The sequence below is a fragment of the Portunus trituberculatus genome, chromosome 47 (assembly GCF_017591435.1).
Source record: "Portunus trituberculatus isolate SZX2019 chromosome 47, ASM1759143v1, whole genome shotgun sequence".
In the NCBI taxonomy this organism is placed as follows: Eukaryota; Metazoa; Arthropoda; class Malacostraca; order Decapoda; family Portunidae; genus Portunus; species Portunus trituberculatus.
This window is the reverse complement of record NC_059301.1, coordinates 17305273-17332253: the sequence shown is the minus strand read 5'-3', so window position 1 is coordinate 17332253 and position 26981 is coordinate 17305273. Positions and strand designations below refer to the sequence as shown.

Genomic DNA, 26981 nt, shown 5'->3' with positions numbered 1-26981 from the left:
ATGAATGAGAGGGTAAAACTGACTAGGATCGCGGTGTGTGAGGGCTGAGGCTGAAACTTGTCCTATTGAACCTCTTAAAACAGGCAGTGCAGGACTATAAGAACGAGAGAGAGAGAGAGAGAGAGAGAGAGAGAGACAGGGCATGTAGTGATATTGGTGGTACTGGTAGTGGTGGGGGAAGGATGAGGATGATACACAAGACTCTCCGTCAGGAGGGTCAAGAAGCAGCCAAGCGCGAGGCGGGGCGAAGGGGACGCGGGCAGTGCGGCAGACGAGAACACTTCCCCCTTCAGAAATCAGTGGAATGTTTGAGCGAGCCCCGTACCCAAAACACTCCCCTCTCCATACAGTGTGTCAATCACTCTCCTCGGCCTCAAAACACTGTCTCGCTAACCCCTAACATTACTCTAACATATCCGTCTCTTGCTCCCACTCAATATTTTCAAGCCAGGTAACCAAACTAAGGGACGTTCTCTCTCTCTCTCTCTCTCTCTTAGCAATCATGGAGTTTTTTTTTGTATTTTCTTTCTTCTTGCCATCTGCTATATAGGAAACAAACATACGTGTACATACATGGTGATTCTGTAGTCTACAAAATACTACGAAAAATGATATCAATTACTCTTTTTGTGGAGTTTTTAACATGAAGCAGTTCACTTTTAAATGCATTCATAGTCATAAAAATTCCCTGTGCTTTTTGACTTAAACAACTGAAACACTTGCAAATTAGCTAATACTCTAGGCTGTACCGTGATGGGTTTTGCACGCAGAATGACAAGAAATGCATCAAACGAAGCACTTACTGTGATTGGCTCGCTAGTTACAACACAAGAGCAAATCTGATGAGTGGGGAGGTATTTACGAGCACGCCCATGGTTGATAATATGCAATCAATTAATTATAACGTTTAGGAAGGTGCAATTCCTAATACTACAGACAGCGAATAATTACGCTGATGCCATGTTAATATCACTTCCCATTCAGTTATCAAAAATCTCGAAAACCAAATCAATGAAAACTTTTTCGTGATGCACATTAAGCCTTCAATAAGTCTTTGGGTGCTCTGTAAAGACAATCTCACAAACGTTACAGAATGAGGGAGATTAATAATTTTGTTATTGTGTCATGAGATCTGGGTATGACCTCGGGAGCAGCCGGACTGACAAAGCAACAGATAATCCCACAATGCCACTAACTCCCTCACTCTATTGAACTCACGCGTCAGTGAGGTGATATATTGGTAATTAACTGCTTCAACTCATCGAAACTTTAAATTCACGATGCTTACTTTATGTTTCGTGAGCTTCTCTGAACACAAGGAACGAAGACAATGTAGCGCTATTATAATAAATTCATTTGAACGGGACAAACGATCACAGTTGGTGTAAATAATCAAAATGAAGCCACACGAATCTTTGCAACTTTCTAACGAGATGCCAGAGGAAAGAGACCTGACGAAATTGTGTACCTGCTTCGCATTACCCTACTCGTCAAGGGAACATTAAAATTAAAGTGCAAGCCCACATGAATTACCTGACGACAGCAACGTCGTTTTGTGCAGACGCGGCTCCAGCAGCAACAAGCATGAAAATGTTTGGAAAACTGGTGAACTTCAATCGAATTGAAATTATTCTTTTCAAATATTGAATTGGAGTGTATGTTATTCATTTGATGGTTTGACATGAAACATTGGACTGATTGAAATAACACGCTAACTTATTTACTGTGTGAAACAAGTTCTGCAAAACGTATCAGAAAAGGTACAATAATTTACAGCTTCAGTAAAACTGTAAGAACGACACTGACAACGACAACCGATGCCATTTTGCTCCCATGAATTCATCAGAATGTGTTTGCTTTTCTTATGCGTTGTATTTTCATTTTTATCAAACTAAGCTTTCAATTCATCCTAAAATTCCCGGTTCAAAAATAAAATTAAATGAAAAGAATAATAATTGCGTCATTCAAGTTTGCGTCATGAAGAGTGCAAACCTGAAATCCGCGATGCTGAGTATACAGGAAAAGTGCTGAGTCAGTGCTAATGCAAGCTTTGTTAACAGTCTTTGGTGCTTCACAGTTTGCTCAACACTGATCGGTGATTCATTTGGGGCATGAGTTTGTTACAGTGTAAGTGGTCACCGACTAATACAAGATTACGCTGGCGTGTCTTTGCTTAGAAGGATTCAAAGCGACTCTAGCATATTATTGTCTCCAGAGACAATAATATGCTAGTGGGCGACAAACACCCTTTACCACAGCACAACGCAAGGAATTGTGTCGCAGGGGTTCAGTGATATGACATGACCTATGCTGGGCCTGTCTCTAGTAACGCTTCTCATAACATTAAACAATAATAAATTAACTTTTTCATAAACCTTGTGGTACCCTCAAACTATTCAAATACGTGACAAATCCACTTCGTGGTGAGCAAAAAACATTCCCTCTGGTGTCCCTAATCACAGGAATATTTTGATTTGCGTGAGACGGACATAAATTGGTGACTCTTCAGATTAAAAAAATAAAACTGTGGTAACTAGTTTGAACACAAAATCGCATATTGCAGCTGCACACCTCAATTTGCTTCACTACACTGCTACACATGTTTCAGATTATCTACAAACGAATAACTGCCATTTGAAATTGTCATTCTGCTGAAAGTTACACTTCACTATTGCATGTGAAATTTCACAAATGTGTTCTGTCAATTTTTAAATGTTCCTGACAGTTCGGATGGTGCTTTTTGATGCAAGGGAGATGAAATTCCTTGCACTTGGATTAGATCCGTGACTGAATGGTGTTTGTGAAGTTCATTTGAATCCAATATTGCTCACTCGTCATGAATGAATACTACTTGTGTTACATTTTACCATCTGTTTCATCTTTGCCTGACCACACTTGTGACACAAACGATAAAAGATAAAAGACTGAGGGTGAAATTCCCTCTTTTGCGATAAGCGAGTATATCAGATGAATCAGATATAGACATTAACATTACTGAACTGAATTATAATTTGTGTTTATATCATACAGAACAGAACAATCTCAGCTGTCGAGAAGATGATAAAGATTGAACTGAATACCCATTTTTTTTTTTAGAAAAGAACAAATATTGGACAAAGAGAAAACTTTACCAGGAATCAAGTTGAAGTGATACAGTGAAAATAATCAAAATTCTTGAGATATGAAAACACATATGCTGGTGTTTTTCACCTCCACAACATAAACATGAACGCATCTTGCTCACTGATTTACTTGTCTTGAGGCTACACACACACACACACACACACACACACACACACACACACACACACACACACACACACACACACACACACACACACACAAGCACCTCTGAAGGGACCTGACCTTGTGACATCTGACGCCGAGGAGAGGAAACTCGAGTCTGAAACCCATTATTTCTGAGACACGCCGCCAAAATAAAGGAGCAAACGACGCATAACCAAAGGATGGGGACGGCGCGGCGGCTGTGGCGGCGCTACGAGTATTGAGGGAGAGCGCCACGAAAGCTCAATAATAGCTCGCATTGCCGGGGACGCAGAAGACATGCCTTGAAGGAAATAGAAGACATTCGTCGGTAACACAGCACCTGCAAGAAAAGATTACCCCGCCGCACATTCCCTCTGTCAGCAGCAGCAGGAGGAGGAGGAGGAGGAGGAGGAGAAGCAGCAGCAGTAGGAGGAGGAAGAGCAGGAGGAGGAGGAGAAGCCCTCTTTGTGACGCATATTCTCTCTCTCTCTCTCTCTCTCTCTCTCCTTCCTGCTTTACAAGTCAACGCTGCAGGAGTGTACAGACAGACAGACAGGTAGACAGGCAGCTGCACCGCGGCCGAAGGGAGAGAAGGAGAAAAGCAGTATAGCGGAAGGGATGAGGATGAATGAAAGAAAGAAGCAAAAGAAATAAAGAAGCTGTACAAAATAAAACCAATAACACGACGTCAGAGGAAGAGGAGAAGGAGGAGCAAAGAATGAAATGAAAGACGGATAGACCAAAAAAAGAAAGAAAAAAGAGAGAAAAAATGTATGCGTAAGTAATGGAAGAAGATAAAAAAAAAGAGAGTGAAAGAGAGAGGAAAAGAAGAAGAAGAAGAAGAAGAAGAACGCAAAGTAAGAAAAAGAAAATAAACCACGGAAGAAAAACAAGGGATACGCAAAACAGGATCAGGTTAGAGGAGGAAGACGAACGTAACCAAAAAAAAAAAAAAAAAAAAAAAATGAGAGAAAAAAATCAAAAGAAAGAAAAAAAGAAAACGGAAAATAAGAAAAACGTAAGAGGTGAAAACGCTGATGATAATATTGACACTGGGCAAAAGCCGCGCCGAGCACCTCCCTGAGCCGTTCACCACCCAGAGACACGCCAAGGCCCAGAAATTAATGCGAAAACAAAATTAGGAGATAAATGGGAGAGTGGCGCGGTCTATGGGTCTGCTGAGGGGAAAGGAAGCAGGGAGGATGTAGGAAGGGCGAGCAGGGGAGGGGAGAGGGAACCACAAGAGAGGAAGGGGAAGAGTAGGGTTGGTTGAGATACAGTGGAAGGGGAAGGAAAGAGGGGAGGAGCACAGCGGAAGAAAGAAGAGGGGAGACAGACAATGAAAGGAAAGGAAGGAGGGGAAAATTGAAAAAAAAGACAGGAAGGAAAGGAGGAATGTAAAGAAAAGGAGTGAATGAGGAGAGCGAGAGAGAGAGAGAGAGAGAGAGAGAGAGAGAGAGAGAGAGAGAGAGAGAGAGAGAGAGAGAGAGAGAGAGAGAAGGGAAGGTGCGAAAGAGATGTACGTACAAGAAAACGAGTGGAGAGAAAGAACTGGAAACACGCGAGAATAAAGTAGGAACAAGAGGGTTAAGAATGAGAGGCGAAGGTGCGAAGGATAAGGAATACATTAAACACACAAAGAGGAAGTAAAGAGGAAAGACGAGAACGGATGAGGAACTTGAAGCAGAGAGGGAACAATGACTAAGAAAAACCGAATTAGATGACAATGAACAACGTAGGGAGTGAGAAAAGGTAGAAAGTCGAGGAGGAGGAGAAAGAGAGGAAAAAGGAAAGAAGGAGGAGGAGGAGGAGGAGAGGAGGAGGAGAAGGAGGAGGAGAAGAAGGAGAAGGAGGAGAAATACATAGGAATACATAGGAAGAACAGACACCAGAAGGAGAAGGAGGAGAAGGAGGAGAGAAGGAGGAGAGGGAGGAGGAGGAGGAGGAGGAGGAGGAGGAGGAGGAGGAGGAGGAGGAGGAGGAGGAGGAGGAGGAGGAGAAAGAGAAGGAGGAGGAGGACGAAAAGAAGGAAGACAAAGGGAAGGGAGGAAAGAACATCACAGGGAGTTGAAGGGTCTCGCACTCCTCTCCCTCCTCCTTTTCTGTCCCCCTTCTTCTTCGCCTTCCTCCTTCTTCCTCCTCCTCCTCCTCCTCCTCCTCCCTGGATTACCGTAAATTCCGCAGGTAATAAAAGTCATACCAACGCGGACATTAGCGCTGCCTCCTAACTGCATTTTTTATGACGGGAATAATAATAAAGGAGTAAATATTCTCCATTATTAATGCTCGCCGTCGCCATTACGCATCACCTCCCACCATCTTATACACTTTCCTCTTCCTCCTCTTGCCGACACCACCACCACCACCTACACTGCCACTGCCGCCACCACCACCGAGTAAGGATATAATTTTCTTGTTTCAGTTTTCTCTTCGCTTCGTTTACTCGCTTTAATTTTTTTTTTTTGTTTTTGTAACCGAACATTAACTAACCTCACCACCTCCACTTGCACGAACACCGGTTAGCAATGGTATATAACTTTCGTATGTTCCTAGTTTCTCCTGTCCATTTCCTCTATTTCTTTCTTGTGTGTTGGTTTGGCCTGACCTAACCAAAACCTAACCAAGCCTAACCTGACCTAACTAACCGTACTTAAACTACTTCACCCAAATTAAAAGTGACTAAATTGAAAGTAGTTGAAGTTGACCTAACCTAACCTAACTATACTCAACCCAATCTAACCAAACCTAACCTAACCTAACCTGAGCTAACTTAACCTGACTTAACTTAACCTACTCCATGCGAACGAAAAGTAACTACATCGAAACTAGTGTAAGTTGACCTAACGTATAACTTCACTTAACACAAACTAACCTAACCTAACCTAACCTAACCTAACCTAACCTTATCTAACACAACCTAACCTAACTGACACAAACCTTACCAAAACTGACCTAGCAGAATCCAAACCAAACTTATCTAAACCAAACTCAACTCGACGTAACATACCAACACTACAACACGAGAGATTAGCTAAACAGACTGTATGTAAGTATTTCCACTCTACAATGAGGTACAGGGAGCAGTGGACAGGTTACTGGAAAGGCAAGTATGTAGCAGGAATAAGTCAAAGGTCAAGATCAAGAGATAGTGGCGTGAATTCTCCCTCCACTAACACAACGAGGAGAAACAGAGACAGGTGACATTAGGAGGAAGAGGAAGAGGACGACGAGGAGGAGGAAGAGGAGTAAGAGGAGGAGCTGCAAGAAGAGAGACTGGCAAGAGAAGTGAGTAGGTGGAGGGAAAGGAGAGAAGCGGAAAACCCAAGCGGATGGGGAAAAGGAGTGGAAGGAGATAACGTTCAGAGGAAAAGATCAGTGAGAGGGGAGAGGAGAGGAGAGGAGAGGAGAGGAGAGCGGCCACAGGCGGAAGATAAATACTAGTGACAGGGAACCGACCAATAAGGGTGAAAGAGGAGTAAAAAAGAAGAGCAGAGAAAGAAAGAGAGAGAGAGAGAGAGAGAGAGAGAGAGAGAGAGAGAGAGAGAGAGAGAGAGAATAGGGTGCATCAACAAGGGTGAAGGGAAGGAAAGGGGGAGGGGGGAGGTGCAACCGACGAGTACATAAACAGTATCAACATACACTACATTATTAATTAAGTTTAGAAGGTAGGGAGGGAAAAAAAGGAGAGGCGGAGGCTGAAGCAAAGTTAACAAATTACGAACGGCAAGACACATCACATTCATTATGCAGGTCGTGTCCCTTCCCTGTGGCCACCTCTCTCTCTCTCTCTCTCTCTCTCTCTCTCTCTCTCTCTCTCTCTCTCTCTCTCTCTAGATCTAAGGCTATCTGCTCATCCCTCCTTTGTGTTCCTTTGTGAGGGAGCATACCAACCTCCCTCCTTCCCGCCCACACTTCCCTAACAACACGACAATGACACACTGCTGCACCACGTATGATGATTTATGGACTGTTTAGCTTCATTAATTTCATGAGTTAAGTAGGTGGACAGGATTTTCATTTCTTTCTACCTCTCTCACTCTCGTCTGGTGGGATGTGCGGTGGCCATAATTCAGGATCTCGTTGGTGGGAAAAAAATAAGAGAAAAAAAATATAAAATACCTACTGCTTCTTCTTATTATTTACATATTTAAGAAAAACTGCAATTAACTTTAATGTGGCATAACGAACTTTTCTGCATAAATTGCTACGCCAAGTTGAAAAAAAGTGCAGTGAATATTGTAATGAGAGAGAGAGAGAGAGAGAGAGAGAGAGAGAGAGAGAGAGAGAGAGAGAGAGAGAGAGAGAGAGAGATGCTGGCTTGGTCTTCTGAGCCCTTTTTCCTTCTGTGTGTGTGTGTGTGTGTGTGTGTGTGTGTGTGTGTGTGTGTGTGTGTGTGTGTGTGTGTGTGTGTGTGTGTGTGTGTGTGTGTGTGTGTGTGTGTGTGTGTGTTAAGTTAAGTGATAAGCTGTAGATGGCAACACTCAAACAAATAAATACAGAGAAGGTTTACATTGAATATCTAAAGACATAAATGAAAAGAAAAAAAAAGAAAGGAAAGGAAAAGAACCACGCCAGCTTTTACTGAGTGAATTCATTGATGCTGTGACCGCTTATACCTAAACCATAAAAATGAATAAATAAATCAAACGTTGGAAAAAAAAAAAAACTAGGAAGGAGGAGAAAACGCTGGTAAAACATCTCCTATCAATGTTTACTAGTGACCACCTGTACCAAACATCAAAGTGGTGCTAACAGAAAACTCCACCTAACCCGTGTCACGCACTTAACATTTGGAGCAACACCCTGATAATTGGAAGACACTATTTCCACTCCCCATAAATATTTCCCTTCATTAATCATTTTCACCCTTAAATTTTCATGAGCTGTTTTTTTCTTTGGAGCTTTACGCTATGTTTTTGTCGTTTTTACTGTCTTTGATGCCACCCTGCACGGAACTTAACTCTCTCTCTCTCTCTCTCTCTCTCTCTCTCTCTCTCTCTCTCTCAAAAACTATATAGACACTCAACGCAGGGATAAAAACATATAGATAGGATATAAACTAACACAACCTCTCTCTCTCTCTCAAAAACTTTACAGACACTCAACACAAGGATAAAAATAGATATGATATGGGCTAACACAACCTCTCTCTCTCTCTCTCTCTCTCTCTCTCTCTCTCTCTCTCTCTCTCTCTCTCTCTCTCTCTTCCCTTAGCAGCACATACACCTCCTGTTGTCCTCACACGGATCCACTCTGTACTCTGTCTGCTCACAAAGGATCCAGTTTAGCCTCACTGTCCTACCTCGGGAAAAAATAAACGAGAATATTACGGCCGCTTGTTGACTGAGAGGATTAAAGAGAGAGCCGAGACGGATGAGAGTCGAAGGTACCACCACCACGTCAGGAGAGAAAAAGGTCACAAAGAGTCACTTGGATTTTTTTTCCTTCCTTTAAAAGAAAAGCAAATAAAATGAAGAGAGTGAGGGAGTGAGAGAGAGGGAAGGGAGGGAGGTGGTAGGTAGGTGATGGTGGAGGAGGGAAAGATGGAGGAGAGGATTGACGAGGTGGAAAAAAAGTAAGAGTAGGAGTATGAAGAAGAAGAAGAAGAGGAGGAAGAGGAGGAGAAGGAAGACGAGAAGAAGAAGAAGAAGAAGAAGAAGAAGAAGAAGAAGAAGAAGAAGAAGAAGAAGAAGATATATATATATATATATATATATATATATATATATATATATATATATATATATATATATATATATAGAGAGAGAGAGAGAGAGAGAGAGAGAGAGAGAGAGAGAGAGAGAGAGAGAGAGAGAGAGAGAGAGAGAGAGAGAGAGAGAGAGAGAGAGAGAGAGAGAGAGAGAGAGAGAGAGAGAGAATAATGAGCCTCTGCGTCAAGGGCAAATCCAGTGTGTGTGTGTGTGTGGAAAAGCTACACACTCAATACCCTCATAGTCAAAGTCATTCAACCAGACACAACCTCAGTCCTTGCTACAAATTCCATCTGTAGGACAATGCACGCAACTACACAGGACCAGGCTGACTAAGACGGTAACACACACACGCGCGCACACACACACACACACACACACACACACACACACACACACACACACACACACACACAGTGTAGATATGGAGACGGGGCCACACGAGCATAAAGTCCAGGCCCTGTAAAACTACAACTAGGTAAATACTAGGTAAATACACACACACACATACACACACACCACACGGTGTGTGGTGTGTGCCTGGTCTCAGGCCTATCCAAAGATCGGAAATAATGAGCTCTGAGCTCGTTCCGTGGGGTAACGTCTGGCTGTCTCGTCAGAGACTGCAGCAGATCAAACAGTGAAACACACACACACACAAAAGGAGAAGTTATGGCAGGAATTAGAGTTTTCATCACAACCATCTCCTCCTATGGTAACTTTAGTTCGAGCTTAGAAATCCGTCACCACTTTTTTCTTCTTCATTCTCTCTCTCTCTCTCTCTCTCTCTCTCTCTCTCTCTCTCTCTCTCTCTCTCTCGCTCTCTTTTCTACGGGATGAAAAATAACGAGGGGGAAAGAAAAGTCACGACAGGAAAGGTTCTTTTGAGTCTTTGTTCTGTGTATTTTTGAAGCGCTTCCGGAAGATTTATTCCCACTAATGAGTAAGAGGCTGACGACAAACATTCACAAGCCTCATTAAAAAGTTCGGAAATGAGGTGACTATGTTTATGCCTCCTGAAAAAAAAGGGCACCAGGAGTTTGAAAAGTATATCTATTAGTGAACGATATTTGAATTACTAGGGCAAGAACGACTGAAGATGGCAGGAAGGAAGAGATGATGAGACGCAAGGGACACAGGGATGGAGTGATGCAACTAATGGATGACCAGGAACGAAACAACGAGTCTCTCCAAGAACCAAAACTGAACCTTATCCCTTCCTTACGATCTTATCAAAAATGAAAGTTCAAGATAACGATAAAAATTTGCGTCCCTAATCATTTAAAAAGGAAAGAAAGACTGAGTAAAGATAAGACTGACGGGTCTCACAAACGAACATACGCGTGGTGACTTTGCCGGTTGATAGTGTACGAATTAGTGAAAATGACGGACTATTTGGTGTTTAGAACTCACCTTCCTCATGAACACATACAAGACCGGCTGGAAGATTGAGAATGAGTTAGTGAGAGTGGGTGGAGAAGCACACGCAAGGTAAGACTCACCTGTCTCTCCCGTGGTGACATAAGCCGGCTCAGAGGCAGGGCCGCGACCAATTTTGTTGACGGCTAACACCTGGAACTCGTAGTCAGTGAAAGGCGTCAGGTCTGTGGGGGAGGAGAAAGGAGGCACCGTCAGTACTGGAAGACCGTTGAAGCAAATACAAAACCTAATACCGCACTGACAGAGTAATGGAGTAATACGTGTCAGTCAGTGGTGAAGAAAAAGAACATGGAAAATCTAATTGAGTGATACACGTCAAACAGTAAAGAAAAACATGAAAAAAAAAAAAATCATAAAAGCAATGAAATATTGTAAAAATATTGATAATGTGTGTTTGTGTTTGTGTGTGTGTGTGTGAGAGAGAGAGAGAGAGAGAGAGAGAGAGAGAGAGAGAGAGAGAGAGAGAGAGAGAGAGAGAGAGAGAGAGAGAGAGAGAGAGAGAGAGAGAGAGAGAGAGGTGTTCAGTGCAGAAAGACTTACAACATTAATGCATAATAATACATTAGAGAGCGCACGCCTGTAGCCTGCATGGGGCAGACAATGATAGTACACACAACGTGAACCACCGCGAACATCGGTTCTTTTCTCTTCAACACTCACATTCAAGGCTGTAATGAGCATAAGAGGCACAGCCCGGACGGTGATCATGCCACGCTCCACTCGCTCCGCTCATCCACGGTACGCTCTCATTATGCTGCCATTGTCGGAACAGATTTTCCTGCATTTTATCCATATTTTTCCCAGGCGATTGGTATTCCTTTCCTGTGCCCGACACCAGTACCTCATAAGCCATAACCTGCTCAGCCTCCTTTAAATAATCCAATTTTAGCTACGAGGCATCAAAAGTACCAAGTTTGGACGTAAATATTTTCGAAATGAGATGCTTATTCAACCTTCTTTTTTATATAATATTTTTATCGACAAAGTTCGGAGCATCGTCGTCTGCAAGAACTTTGAACTTGGCGGACAAACACAAACTTCTTTCCTCCACGGCCAAGTTTTGCATGTATTGCTAACCCACCACCTCCGAGGACGTGCCCGCGGTGCTCCGCCCTCAACGCCTCCACCACGCCGCTACATTATTGCCCGTCAGCAGGGCCAGTCTCACGGCTGCCGGTTGACGCCATATGCATGTGTGTGTGTGTGTGTGTGTGTGTGTGTGTATATATATATATATATATATATATATATATATATATATATATATATATATATATATATATATATATATATATATATACACACCCATTTCATGAAATGGGCAAACCCAATTCATGAAATAAACCTAACCTAATAATAATATATATAAACTAATAATATAATAACCTAACCATTTCATGAAATGGCCACTCCATTGCACATTTCATGAATTGGGTTATTAGGTTAGGTTAGGTTATTAGGTTATATTATTATTCATATATTGGGTTTGCCCATTTCATGAAATATGTATATATATATATATATATATATATATATATATATATATATATATATATATATATATATATATATATATATATATATATATATATATATATATATATATATATATATATACACACACACACACACACATATATATATATATATATATATATATATATATATATATATATATATATATATATATCTATCTATCTATCTATCTATCTATCTATATATATATATATATATATATATATATATATATATATATATATATATATATATATATATATATATATATATATATATATATATATATATATATATATATATATATATATATATATATATAACCCAGCCACACACAGACAGAACACACACACACACACACACACACAGATAAATGTACATATGCACATATATACATATGTGTATGTGGTGCGCACACAAAAGGGAAGTCATTTGCCTTGCCAATTCCTCTCCACGGCGTGCGCGTCACGTCTGGTATTATCAACTCGTTCCTGCATCCATATTGCACGCTTCCGTTGTTTCATCTCTTAATTGTACTGAATATATTTGCTTATACATACGGAACATATACCAAGTGAATAATTTAAAAACCTTCATTTATTTTTGCCCACATGCTCTGGTTCTCTGGGAGGGCTGGTCACTGCTCCCAGTTATTAGCTAACAGTGTTGGGTGAAACATTTCCAACATTTTTTTTTCTCAAAAATGGTAGAAATATTATCATATTTTTGCAATATCTCTCTAAGAGCTTAATGGACAGACGCAAACACTTTTTTAAGTAAAGTTCGACGCTCGGCAGATGAGATATTTAATCAAGGAAATTGAAAAAGCTCATTTTATGCAACAGGTGCAAATGGTGCTTAAATAAAAGACTACAATTAGCCTTATTGGAGTGCTGGCGCAGCGTGAGCACGCAGCCTCGCTGAAGTCTGCCTCACGCCCAATGTTTACATGTATGCTGCAGTTTTACACAGTAGTGCGCACCCGCGCATTTTTTCATGTAATGTTTCCATTATTTCTGTTCATATTGCCAAACGGGTGAGCGTCCACGAGGGTCCCGCAGCCCTCGTCCCCGCGCCATGCCGCGCTGCACGTGACAGCGGCAATGCTCTCTTCCGCAACGAGACACATTTCCCTACTGGAATAATGGAGACCATTTAGGCATACACTTTGCATCACACGTACGTCAGCCTTAATACCTTGAATCTGTTTTTACTTTGGAAATTAATTGATAGTGTGAGTATTGATTGGTAAGCACACTTATTAAACCAGGAGCTAAGACACCCTCACCTACTCCACCAGCGCATCATGGCTGATTCTAACCATTTACTACACCAAAACATTAATAACACCAAGAATTTGTTGTTATTTTTTTCTTCGTCATAGCAAAACGTGGCCACTTCTGGTTGGTGTGGCAGGACCAGGCTAAAGAGAGAGGCGACGGAGCATGCACAGGAACGAAATAAGGCGAGTGTCGGGGACCTGGCGGTGGTGCTTTAGGGTGTGGCAGATATAAAGTGTAATCATATGCCTCACTCTGCCAGTAATTCAAACGAGTCCAGCAAGGCGACAGGCAGCCTCTCGGTGCGACACACGTTCTGCTACTTTCAGGAGTGAGCATGAAAAACAGCCTAGAGACGGTGAGGTCACGAGGAGGGAGGAGGAGGCGGAGAAGGAGGGGAGGAAGAATACAAAGGAATACAAAGAAGGAACAGACAGCAACAGCCCTATTGGGCCTAACGAGGCTGTCTGTGTGCCTATGCTACCACTACAGATTCTACAAGTTAGAGGCTGAAGGACATCAGGGTTCAAGGAAGAAGAAAAGAGGCCACAGGGAGAGAGAAAGTCGAAGATGTGATAGGAAAGATTGAAAAATAAGTTATACTATCTAGAACAGTAACTAAAAACAAAAAAGAGGAGGAGGAGGAGGAAGAAGAGGAGGAGGAGGAGAAAAATAAGCAAGAAGCGTCCTAAGCTAGAAGGGTGGACATATTGCAGCAGGAAAGAGGAAGGTGGTGAAGGAGAGAGCGAAGGCAGCAGTGGGGAATGAACGTTGGTGGGAGCGGGGAAGTGAGGGAGGTGATGGGGAAGTGGTTGACGGAAGGCGTGCGGGAGGGAGCGAGTGGGAGAGGGATGGGAGGGGCAGGGGGTGTGACCTTTGTTGATAATGTCCTAAGGGAGTGACACGATAAACTAACGAAAACAGGTCTAAAAAGAACCAATTTTGAGCATTAGGAGCAATAATCAAATCATAAAACCTTCAAGGCCTGACAGGAGGATAATAGAAAAGAAGAAAATATACGAAAATAAAAACGTTGGGTAGAAAAGCGACACAGAGCGTCGAAGAATCAAACGACTGCATATTTCAAGAGGTCGGGAGGAAAGTCGGCTGAAACACAAAATTCTGAGCGGCAGGAAAGAGTGAGAGACTTGACGAGATAGATATAGCCTATATCACCCCTTGATAGCGAGTATGGCGGCGCTCCCGCGAGAGGTGGCGGTAATGTGAGTGGACCAAATTGGGCAAACTCAGCACTGAAGAGAGAGAGAGAGAGAGAGAGAGAGAGAGAGAGAGAGAGAGAGAGAGAGAGAGAGAGAGAGAGAGAGAGAGAGAGAGAGAGAGAGAGAGAGAGAGAGAGAGAGAGAGAGAGAGAGATTTATAGAACGTTAGTCTTCGAATAAAAATGGATAAAAAAGACCCAGTATTCATGAGAGAAAACAAACTTTAAAAAAAATATGGAACAAGCACCTTTGTGTGGCAGTATTGAACCCCAATATATTAAGCATGGTGTACATAAGTCACGCTTCAGCCTTTCCTTCTTAAGTAGGAATTCCATACAGGATGAAGAATGGCGGCAAGAGTGAGGCGGTGGGAGGGAAGAGGAGGGGACAAGCAATATCTTGGCTTCACCCTTCCCTGCCCATCAGGTATCCTAACCCTGCCCATCAGACCTGACTTCAGAGGCCAGCTGCTGGTCAAGACTGGTCTGGTCGATGCAGTGCGGCCATTGCCTTCCAGGAGGGGCGGTTTGTATGCATGTAACGCATGCTCTAAATATTGCTATTTGCGGCGGTGGAATGTGAATGTCCCCATGATGGGTGGCTCAAGTGGCGTCTCGGCAGGAGAAGTGTTTGCACACGACGCGCTCCAGGCACTCATTGCCTGCTCGTCGATACGCTCCTGAGGCTCACAATGCCTCCCCGAGGCCAAACACAATCATTGCTAAATATGGACTGACGTCAATTTCAATGAAAATTTACAAGCAAAAGACATACGTAAAAACAAGAAAAATGCCATGAATATTTCATGGAGGTGATAAGAAAATTCCACTTATTCTTTTAATAATGAATATCAAGGTACATAAAAAAGTTTTATATTATGAGATCAGTGGGTGAGTAAGATGTAAGTCTTCTTTATTGTAAGAAAAGTCATCACCTCTCATTACCAATGCATGACGTTAACACTGGTCATGCCGCTGAATGTTTAACCAGAAAAGGGTTTATTGCACCGCGACGCTTGCTGCTCACAGCAAAGCAAGGAACAAATTTAAGAACGTCTTGCTCGAAGCTGACTCCAGCTGGCCAGATAAAAACTATCACCATTCAGTTTGCTGATGACATGTGACTTTTCATGTCGCCCAAAGGAACATTCAACATGAAAATTGCAGCAAAATTAGATAGTGACGTGTCTTGAAATTATTTTACTCTCGCGTATCTTTAAATAATTGTAAAAAAATGTAAAAATTGCAATTGAGTTATGATTTAAACTATAAATACTGATGACAAGAAAACCTGCCTTGTGTAATGCACACAAAACTGCAGTTAGAAATTCGTGTTTTCGTTGAATATGAACGACAGGCATAACGTGCTGCAATGATACAATACAGTAGCAAGTGAACAACAATGAGGCAATGTTGCTTACTGATGACGGTGTAGAACTTGGTGACGAGGCCTGAGATCTCGGCGTAGTCCCTGTCAGCGTGGCGGGGCTTGTACTGCAGCACGTAATAGGACACGTCCCCGGGGCTCACGTCATAAGACCACGTGACTCTAACAGAAGTGGACATGATGTCGCTGATCCTCACGGAGTCCGGGGGACGTGGCAGCGCTGCAAGGGAGGAAGAGAAGAAAGTTAGGAGTCTGTAAACACACACACACACACACACACACACACACACACACACACACACACACACACACACACAGTAAAACTCGCGGTATGAAGATACGAGAACACTATAAACATACTCTTCACTCAAAAATGTTAGTGAGGAGATCAAGAGAGTTCAGAATGTGTAATAATAAAAGAAAAAGTTAAAGAAAGAAATCTGCAGACGAACAAAGGTTAGAAATACATTTGTCAGGGGTTGTAAATATCAAGTCATATTATCATAGGCTCACCTAACTGAACATTTTACTTAATCCCCACGATTATATTCCTTTCCTTGCAAAGTGTATATCTTCCGAGCGAGTGTTTTCCTTCCCAACTCTGTTTACTTCCACCCGTGATTAGTGCTACCAAACACACACACACACACACACACACACACACACACACACACACACACACACACACACACACACACACACACACACACACCGTAAAAACCGAGCTCGACGCACACACGGCTCGCTAACCAGCACATGATAAACACATATGAATACGCCGACAGGGACACCGCGCCTCGTACTGCCTGCCTCGGATGGACTAAATATTAAATGCATGAAGCCAGAAGTCAAAAGGGTAAAGAGACAACTCGCGCCTGGGGGAAAGGATGACGGTGGCGGGAACTGAGGACGGTTCAGGGAGCAGAGGGGGGCGTAGGTGTCGGCTCTGGTGAGGACGTGGGCGTGTGGGTGAGAGGTGGGCAGCATCGAGGGGAGGTAAAGGGGGGAAGGCTGGTTACGGGGAGGACGGGACCGGAAGCAATATAGTGAAAGGCCACGGCGGGCTGAGAGGTAGAGGTCGACAGGAGGACAAGGTAATGAGATGGAGCTGAATGGCACAGTTTGAGGATAAAATGGTAGAAATGTGTGTAAGGGCGAGCTGTGTGAGGGTTAAGGCGCGGGGAAGGGGCGGCCTGGAGAGTTAAGAGTACAACCTTAAGATGAGAGAGGACCTCAATGGCGCCATTAAGCTAGAAATCGGAGCCCACTTCCGTCTTACTCTGGTAATTATATATATATATATATATATATATATATATATATATATATATATATATATATATATATATATATATATATATATATATATATATATATATATATATATATATATATATATATATATATATATATATATATATATATATATATATATATATATATATATATATATATATATATATATATATATATATATATATATATATATATATATATATATATATATATATATATATATATATATATATATATATATATATATATATATATATATATATATATATATATATATATATATATATATATATATATATATATATATATATATATATATAGAGAGAGAGAGAGAGAGAGAGAGAGAGAGAGAGAGAGAGAGAGAGAGAGAGAGAGAGAGAGAGAGAGAGAGAGAGAGAGAGAGAGAGAGAGAGAGAGAGAGAGGTAAACAGCAGGCGCAAATAACGTCGTTGCTCTGAGAAAGAAAGCTAAAGATCAACTCACTGTCAAAGAGAAGGAAACAGAATGGAGAATGAACCAAGACTGGGTAACGCCCCACCGGTCACTGCAGTGACCATGTCCATCTGGTTTCTTTATTTTTCAAATCTGATATTTCTACAACTTATCTTTAAGCACAAATATATTTATTAATTTTCATGAGTGTTCTGCATTCAATAAGTTTATGTTATGTTGTAGTATTCAGTATTTATTATGCAGTATTTAGTAACCTTCATCCTACACTGATCTTTCTTGCTGATATTCACTATTATTAATTCTTGACTGAAGTAATTATATTCATAAACTTCGTCTAGAATATAATTTTTAATGTTAATGGTGTTGCTTTGTAAGCTAATTGACTTTTTGTTAGCTCATTTCCAAACGCACCACTTCAAGGCTTTTCACTCTGAAGACGAGACCTTCCATGCGGTTTCCCAAATTAAGAAATATACAGGATACAATATGAGAGGATTAAGATGCTATCAGTTTAAGTTTCTTCGTTTGGATTCTCAAGAGATTTCGAAAGTACACTTATGAAAATAGTCTATAACCTTTCCTCATCCCACTCGAAAGGTGATTTTGTGTTATAATAATATTGATCATTCGCTCCTCATTCGCATCATATATCAATAACAAACATTATTTCGTCTATTTGGTGTCATTTTGGTGTAGTCTACAAACAGATCCACCAACAAGGCCGCGGAATCTAAAGTGCTACAACCATCTAATCATCTTCCTCCATACATTTATATAACTTTTTAATCTCATTTTCCCCCAAAAAAATTCCCCATTCTGTACAGCAGCGTCTCTGGACCGATCTATCTATCCTCTATTCATCTACGCCTCAAAATCTATACACACCTAGTCATCAGTAAACACCAAGGCCAAGCTACTGAAGCCCGCGTACTCTTAACTACACATTTTTTTTTATAGATTTCCTTCACATTCATGATAAAAGAGCAATATCTCTGAGCCTTTTTTCAACCATTCCCTTTACCTGCGCTGCTCTACTTCAGACTCATCATCCTTCCAACATTCCCCGCACTCCCTCATTTTCCTTTCCTTTCTTCCTACTGGGCCACAAAACCTCAAACTTCATCATTTTAATGTCATACGAGACGAAAGCTCCGCCATCAACTTTAATCCCAGAGAAATGGACAGGATTACTCCGGGGAATAAACTCTGGGTCAGATATACCTCCCGACATCATTAGTCGTATGTGAGCGGTGGGACGGGGATTAATTTAAAATCTGAATGACTTGCGGCAACACAGCACTAAGCCATAGGTGTGGAGTGGTCGGTATTCTCGTCTCTTGGGAGGAATCTCTTGACCTTACCTTCGGGCCAAGACTCAGGCCACTATCTCACTCAGAATTCTACTAAACAGTCATTTCGTTAAAGAGCCACGATGGGAGTCCACCAGTCGTCTGAGAAGTGAACAGTCAATGGATGCAAGACCCAATGTGGCGGCTCTCGCAGGCAGCACCGTCTTAGAGAGAGAGAGAGAGAGAGAGAGAGAGAGAGAGAGAGAGAGAGAGAGAGAGAGAGAGAGAGAGAGAGAGAGAGAGAGAGAGAGAGAGAGAGAGAGAGATAGAAACGCTATTCTTCAAGTCTTCCCAGTAATCTATAATGGTAAAAAGAAATGGTGAAACTCAACCATACCTGCTTCCACATCTTACGTAAAAGGAAACGATCACTACCTAACCTGCTCTGCCCTGAGTCAACAATTAACCTTTCATCACACCTGAACGCTCACGGAAACTCAAACTGTAACCTGCACCACTGTGGATGACGACACCAATGCGAGCTGCTGTGTTGTACAAGTCAAAACTAACGCGATTTTGTGAAGAAACACAGACGGAAGGAAAAAATTAAGTGATTTGTATTAAGTCGAATTTTCTTAATATTTGTGTCACTATTTTCTTGAGCAGCGATATATGACCCCGTTTTTTGTGGTACACTCAATCAGTCAAACAAGCAGCCATGCAATCAATCAGTCAGTCAGTCAGCCAGTCAGTCAGTCAGCACCCGCATCCCCGCCACTCACCTTGCACCTTGACCGACACGTCCTTGGTCACGAGGCCGAGTGTGGACTGAGCCTGGCACGTGTAGTTGGCGGACTCCTGAATGTTGTCTAGTTGCAGAACATTCTTGGTGATGAGGTTTTCCGTCATTTCTACCGTCATATCCTGCCAATTCATGAAGGACATTAAAACTAAGGAAATAATGCATGTGCTAAAAAAATCGGCATAATATTTTTCTATTTTTTAAAAGCGATGCTGATACGAAATAAAAAGTATGGATTCGCAAACTTGTATATGAAAATAAAAAAAAAAGAATATATAAATGTTCTGTATCCATGTAGTTATAAAAAAAAAAATTCTTGGTGAGAATTTAGAGAACCATCATTTGAAAAATATATATTTCTTTTATTACAAACCGATGAAGCAATCAAATAAAAATGGAAGATCGTAAACTCGTACATAAAAACAAAGTAAGATATTTTTTCTTCATGGAATTATTGAAGAAAAATTGTATTAGTGACAAACATGTTATAAAATGGTGACATAAGCCTATGAAAATTTAAAATAGATTGTTCAAAACTAGACACGGTAAAAGTTTATAAAATTACGTGTAAATAAAACAAAAAATAATCTTTTCCATAACCAAAATATACTTTTAACAAGCAACAAAACAAAAGAGATATGAAAGATACGTTTGAGTGGAACAACTAACCTTCTTCCACTGCACATACGGCATCGGGGAGCCCACAGCCACGCAGGTGATGCTGAGCGAGGCGCCGGGCATCACCTCGTATACAGACTCTGGCGCCATGCTGAAGCGCGGCGGCACACGGCGCACTGAGGGAGAAGAGAATGAAAATTATTACTTATGAAGAGAAACTAGCTATAATTACATGTCACTCCCCCCCTTCAGGACTTGAAGCCCACTCACACAACTCCGTAGAACATAAAGACACTGGAACACCCTTATTTAGTACGGAGATACAATACTGTTAGTTAAAATATCCTGGAAAGCGCTAAAACAGTACACTGGTATAAGAAAAAAAACACTCTTCTTATAATCCTAAAAAGATCAAGGTACCCTATATAATTGCAGCAATACATTTAACAAAGGTACAATAGTTTTTAAGGTTCGATAAACAGAATTACAATATCTCCAGACAGTGCTGTAAGAGTTCAGACAGTAACGATTCGCAGGTGAAAGGAAACAAACTCGAGGAGAAAAACACCGGCAAGCTGCATCCGAGGAGAGAGAGAGAGAGAGAGAGAGAGAGAGAGAGAGAGAGAGAGAGAGAGAGAGAGAGAGAGAGAGAGAGAGAAACCTTCCCTTCCTGGAGAGCGATAAAGTTTGGAAGACATCAAGATATCTTCACTCTTTCTCTGCGGGGTAATGTTAAACGCATTGTGCATGTCCCTCGTCTAATTTCCTTTCAGGTGCGTCTTTATTTCCAACTTCTGTATTCTTTCTCTTTCTTATGTTCGTCCTTTTTTTTATTTTCTTCCCTGATTCCTTTCTCTGGTAATTAATTGCGCCAAGACATTACTCCTTTTTCCCCTTCCCTCCCTCGTCCCTCCTGCCATCCCTCGTCTGCCTCTTATGTGGAGTCTGAAAGATGGACGTGGAAACTGATCCTTCATTATATTTTTCCTCCTCAGGTCGGCACACAGTCCCCAGGCCTCACGCTGGGATAATTATGAGGCACTGTACACAACTCAGGCTTTATTCTTTTCGTCCCTTCGTGGCCTCCCTGAACTTGCTTGGTATAACGTCTGTGCTTCCCTGGTGCGTGAACAGTCTATTGAGTTTTATGGTAAGTTTGTTCTCGTTTTGATCATTATTAGCATAACAACTCCCCCTTTAATCTTCTTCCTTCTCCTCCTCCTCCAATTTCTTCCTCTTCTACTTGTTTCATTATTATTGTCGTTAGTTCTTTGATATCATTGAGATCATTATTACTAACTTTTTTTTTTTCAGTTTCCATATTGTCGTCACAATTCCATTCACTTTAATTCAATAATCTTTATATAAAAAATGTGATCACAATCACTTTTTTTTTCTGTAATATATGATAATGTTTTATGTGAGCTTTGTTTGCTATCGCTTACGTTATTGCCTCATATTCTTGCACTTTTTGTTCTCTTATCAGGCCACAGGGATAACAAGGTGGGTTTTTATGGATTTGTTTTCACTGACAGCGCAAACTATCAAACCATCACTAATATACAAACGCTCTTGAAAACCATTAAACCGTCATTAAAACGGTGAAAACGCTCTTGAAAACCAATAAGCGCTCATTAAAAGTAGTCGAGATTAATTGAAATGTTTAAGAATATAGTGTGTTGAGTGTAAGTCGATCCACTGCTGCTGCTGCTGCTGCTGCTGCTGCTGCTGCTGCTGCTGCTGCTGCCTCAGACACCCAGAGTTCCGTTTGTCTGTCCTCCGTACCTTCACGCAAGTCTTTGATGTATTCATTTCAAAATTTTTTTTCCTCTGCAATTTCTATTCCAAAATTCGTTCAATGTAAAATGTTCCTTCTTTTCTTTTTCGTTTTCAGTTCTTTTGATCAATCTCCTTAATCAGACACAACGACGAGTTGAAGCCAAATGAAAAATTAATCTGAATAGCGACACTTTCTTTCCAAACTTTGGCAATTTTTTCCTAATATTTCCTCCCTCCCAGCACAGTCCAGAACCTCCAACTTCGGAAATTTGTCAAGCAGGGCGGAGGGTCGACCTTTCAGTAGAGACAGATACAGACGTCTAGATCAGGGAGACTTTCAAGGAATTCGGCAAAAATAGTTATGTAAATCTATTCTTCTGGATAGCGTAATGTGGAGAGAGAAAGGAATGGCACGTGTGGGAAAAGGACGGAAAGCACACACACACACACACACACACACACACACACACACACACACACACACACACACACACACACACACACACACACACACACACATTATTATTATTATTATTATTACACACACACACACACACACACACACACACACACACACACACACACACACATTTGTAGTTATATTTCAAACTGCCATTTACATTGTAGTAAGTCTTAGCTTTGAGTGTGTGGAAAAAGTGAGAAAAATGTATTTTTGTGAATGTTTGCTGTTATTTGCTTATCAATCGCATCCTGATATTAATACAACACTCTTTTTCAGTTCAATCGTTGTTTCTAATATATTCAAACAATATCATCCGCTTGATGCTGTTTTTCTTTCTTACTGTCTCCTACTTCCTTTCTAAACACTGTAATCCACTTTTTGTCATTAAAAGAGGGATTTTCACCCCCGCATCTATAACATATATCTTTAAATCAATTTGTGTGATGTGTCAACAGGTTACAAGGAATTCAAAACAGACAGGAGTCAGACGTCTTCAACAAACCAAACCTCACGGGTCCTTCTGGCCTCAAGCACTTCACGAGCAGGAGTGTGTCGCCAGGCTGCCTCTTTGAGCACCGAGCTTTCCTGAGAGGAAGAGGGGAGGAAATCTGAGAGATCGATGGCGCCTGTCTTCGCTCGGTGAATGACACGAACTCTGCCAAGGAGGTTTGTGGTTTGCTGCCATAAAGACAACTCTACGACCGCACAAAGGAGTCCTTGAGGGACACGTCTCATTTCACACTAAGTATATGCGCATAACGTTACTGATATTATAGGAAGTGCAAAGTCTGCTCTTGTCTTATATCGAGTCCACTGAGGGTAGTTATTGAGGAAGCCCGGGAATAGCTGAGTGAGTAAGAGTTATTTGTAGATGATAGTGGTGGTCGTTGTGTTAGTGGTGGTGATGGTTGTGATGGCTTTGTGTGTCTGTGTGTGTGTGTGTGTGTGTGTGTGTGTGTGTGTGTGTGTGTGTGTGTGTGTGTGTGTGTGTGTGTGTGTGTGTGTGTGTGTGTGTGTGTGTGTGTGTGTGTGTGTGTGTACTTCGTTACCTGCATGTTTAAAAGACTATTATTTTCTTTAGGAGTAAAAAGTTCGGAAACTCACAAAATTTTTATATATATTTTAACCTTACATCAAAGTGCAAGTAATCAAGGAGTGAGACGACTACAGTGCGCCGAGGGAAAGACTCACACGGCATAACAGATCAGGCAGGTTTGCTCCACCTTGTCGCCTGAGTTTTTTTTCTTTTTTTATCACTCTACCAAGAACCAAGGGAGAAGAGGAGGGTCGAGAAGCGCACTCTGCTGTGGTTTACAGAGTCTGTTAATTAAAAAAAAGAAAGTTCTACCTAGTCTAGTGTGTGGGGTTTGTCATGCAGCCTTTCTCATTTGACATCAAAAGGACATAAAGCAATGATACACCACAGACACACGTGTGGTGGTGGTGGCGGTGGTGGTGGTGGTGGTGGTGGTGGTGGTGGTGGCTTTGTCATCCACCTTTCCACATCCCTCGCTGCGCCCACACCTTTGACTTATTTGTAATCTCTTACTCGTCACCCACACGCTGCAGGAAGGAAGGTCTTATCAGTCTTTACAGTTATGGACGAAAACAGGAACTGCGCATTCAGACTTACTCATTGACCGATGGATTCACTGATTAATGCAATGAGGCGCCACAGTAAAGCGGTCATACTTCGTCCCAACTTTTGAAACAGACAGCCACAGACACACAAGATATAAAGTTGCATCTACATTCGTTTTAACCCACTGATACTGATACATAATTCTATCATGATTTTTTAGTATGATTAGACGATTTTATCTGCATTACGAAGGGTCTGTGGAGGTCAAAAGATTAATGGCCAGAGTATTTACTATTTCAATCCTCCACATAAGTTTCTGAAACTGTACAAACTCGCTAAATAGTAACCCAAAGGAATATGAAAACGCGCAAAAAGGATTAAAAAAAAGACTGATATGTAAAACCATCACTCATTACCGGGAATCTTCACGACGTGAATGTATATTTCTATGTATAAGGAATAGTGTATACAATAGACATCCCTTGCTAACTAAGACAGAGATTTAGTAAAGGACACATCTGCTATTACAGCTTCACACTAACGGCAGAAATACGAATGTGGAGCCATCTTTCCTTAAATCCGACACGTCACACCAGAGGAGGAACGAGAGACATGCAGGCCAGCTCAGGTTTATGATAGCACGGGTGGAGTGAGTGACCGGACAAGGCTCCCCGCTGGGCTCCGAGTCCCAACACACGTAGAGGCAAGACACGCACGCAGGATAGAGACAAACAACGAAACAAAAGCCTGAAATATCAACGGAAAATCAGGAAATATACGGGTGCTGAAAAAAAAAAAAAGGTGTAGAGGACAAAGGAAGAGAGATGGCAAGCGAAGACAGCGGGGCGTGTTGTCGTCTGGCGGCGTCACCTGCGAAAAGTGAGGACGACGTGCTGTGGTTGAGTCCAGCGGCAACTTCTGAACAACTACTTGCAATTTCGAGTAATTTGTTATTGGGTTTGTGGTGGGGAAAGAGAGACGGCGGGGAGGAGGCACTCTGGTTGGCGAGGCAGGGAAGGGAGAGAGGCACAGGAAGACTGGGGGACTGAGGGACTGAGGGACGGGCGGTGTGGATACAAGACACCTCAAGGAAAGCGGATTAGTTAGGTTGTGGAATAGTCTTTCCTTACTCCACACTCCACATGTAAATGATGGGTTATAAACTTGACTCACACTTGGAAAGGCTCCTGCAGCACCAATACAAGAGGGAAGGTACAACTCTAGCACTCAACAAAGACTTAACAAAGGGAAGTTTAAATAATCTAGTAATAAAATAAACAAAAATGCGAATACTATTTAAGACAGCACAAGGTCACGTGGAGATAAGAAATGACTACAGAATAAACAGGAAGATCAGGAAAATTCGCCGCCGGCCACCCACATCCCCACACGCACTCCTGCATAGTTACGTGCACTTCATTACGAAATTATTTCAGAATCACACATGAAGAGAGTGGCAATGGGAAACACTACCTCATCCTCCTCCCGATCCATACACGACTTAGTTACTCAGTTCTCTGTATTCTTACATTCCCTTAATTTTTTTTCCACATTCCAATGGCGTCTCACTCCTCCGACACTCTTACATCCTTCATTTCGCTCTCAACATAAAGAATGCACACATCCTAGGACACCAGCAGGGCCGTTCCTCTGCTGGAGAGACATCCGGAATGCCTGCCAATCTTTCCCGTATCGGAAAAGTCAATTTCACAGAGGCAGCTTCGCACGGCCAAAACTTTGTGAAGCGCCTGTTGTCTCCAGTCAGCGTTGGACCAGCCTTCCCTGCTTCCACTCCGATACGGTCACCTTTCTTTTCCTTCCACTGGTACAGGATTTGATACCGAACCTTTTTCATTATTTCTTTCGTGTGTTAATAAATGTTTCTCATAATTCAAACATCTCTCTCTCTCTCTCTCTCTCTCTCTCTCTCTCTCTCTCTCTCTCTCTCTCTCTCTCTCTCTCTCTCTCTCTCTTTCTCGCTTTCTTCCCTTCACATGTTGCACCAATGGCAATTACAAAGGCGATATATTTGGGGTCATTCCGTCCCTCGACCTCTTCCACTACGCCGGCGGGAAGAATAGGTCTCCCGGATGAGCGATGTGACACCATGTTAGCGGCAACTGGCAGGATAAAACCACAATGCCACCAACTAATGCTTGAGTCATTCTGCACACACACACACACACACACACACACACACACACACACACACACACACACACACACACACACACACTCACGGGTAGTATTTGCTTGTATCTGTGAGGAGGGAACGGAAAAAGAGGATATATACATAAAAACTTTGGATTAGCAATGTCTTATACGATCAAAAATACTGTAAGGGGCGTGAAAGAGGTGAAAAAAAGACGATTAACGGAGAGTAAGAGATACCAAAGATAAGAAAAAAAGAAAAGAAAAAAGAAGAAAACTTGATATAACAAACGGATTCAGTAGAAAAAAAATAACAATTGTACAAAAAAAAAAAAAAGGAAAACAAATAGAACCTACATTTCATTTAACTTCAAAGACATCAAAAATAAAAAAGCTAAAAATATACAAATACTGAAGCTGGTGGCTACATGCCCGGCGGGAGAAGAAGAACAGTGAAGGAGGGTAACATGTAGGAGAGGCCAGCGACAGGGAGAGGCAATGGAAGCGAAAGTGAAGGAATGAAGAGAAATGAAGGAATAAAAGGGGGAATACGAGATGCGGGGAGGGAGAAGCAAGGAATAGCGGTGGAGGTGAAGGAGTACATAGTGGAAGGATGGAGGAAAATAAAGGAAAGGAAAGTGTGGAGAGGAAGGAACGATAAAAGCATGCATGAAATATGGGAAAGGTGGAAAAGTAGAGAAAGTGGTGAGGAGGAAGGAAAGGAGGAAG

The 26981-nt window shown here is 41.7% G+C and overlaps 1 protein-coding gene across 14 annotated transcripts in view; it reads right to left on the bottom strand.

The window, feature by feature from the left end:
* LOC123520769 (tyrosine-protein phosphatase Lar-like) overlaps positions 1-26981 on the bottom strand; it is a 924035-nt gene that overhangs the window by 79442 nt on the left and 817612 nt on the right. For all 14 annotated transcript variants that reach the window (XM_045283347.1, XM_045283346.1, XM_045283354.1 and 11 more), the window contains 4 exons: positions 20329-20453; positions 19640-19781; positions 15854-16039; positions 10481-10582 (listed from right to left, as the gene is read on the bottom strand). In XM_045283347.1, the coding sequence (XP_045139282.1) occupies positions 10481-10582; positions 15854-16039; positions 19640-19781; positions 20329-20453 (555 nt within the window). The remainder of the gene's footprint in view (positions 1-10480; positions 10583-15853; positions 16040-19639; positions 19782-20328; positions 20454-26981) is intronic.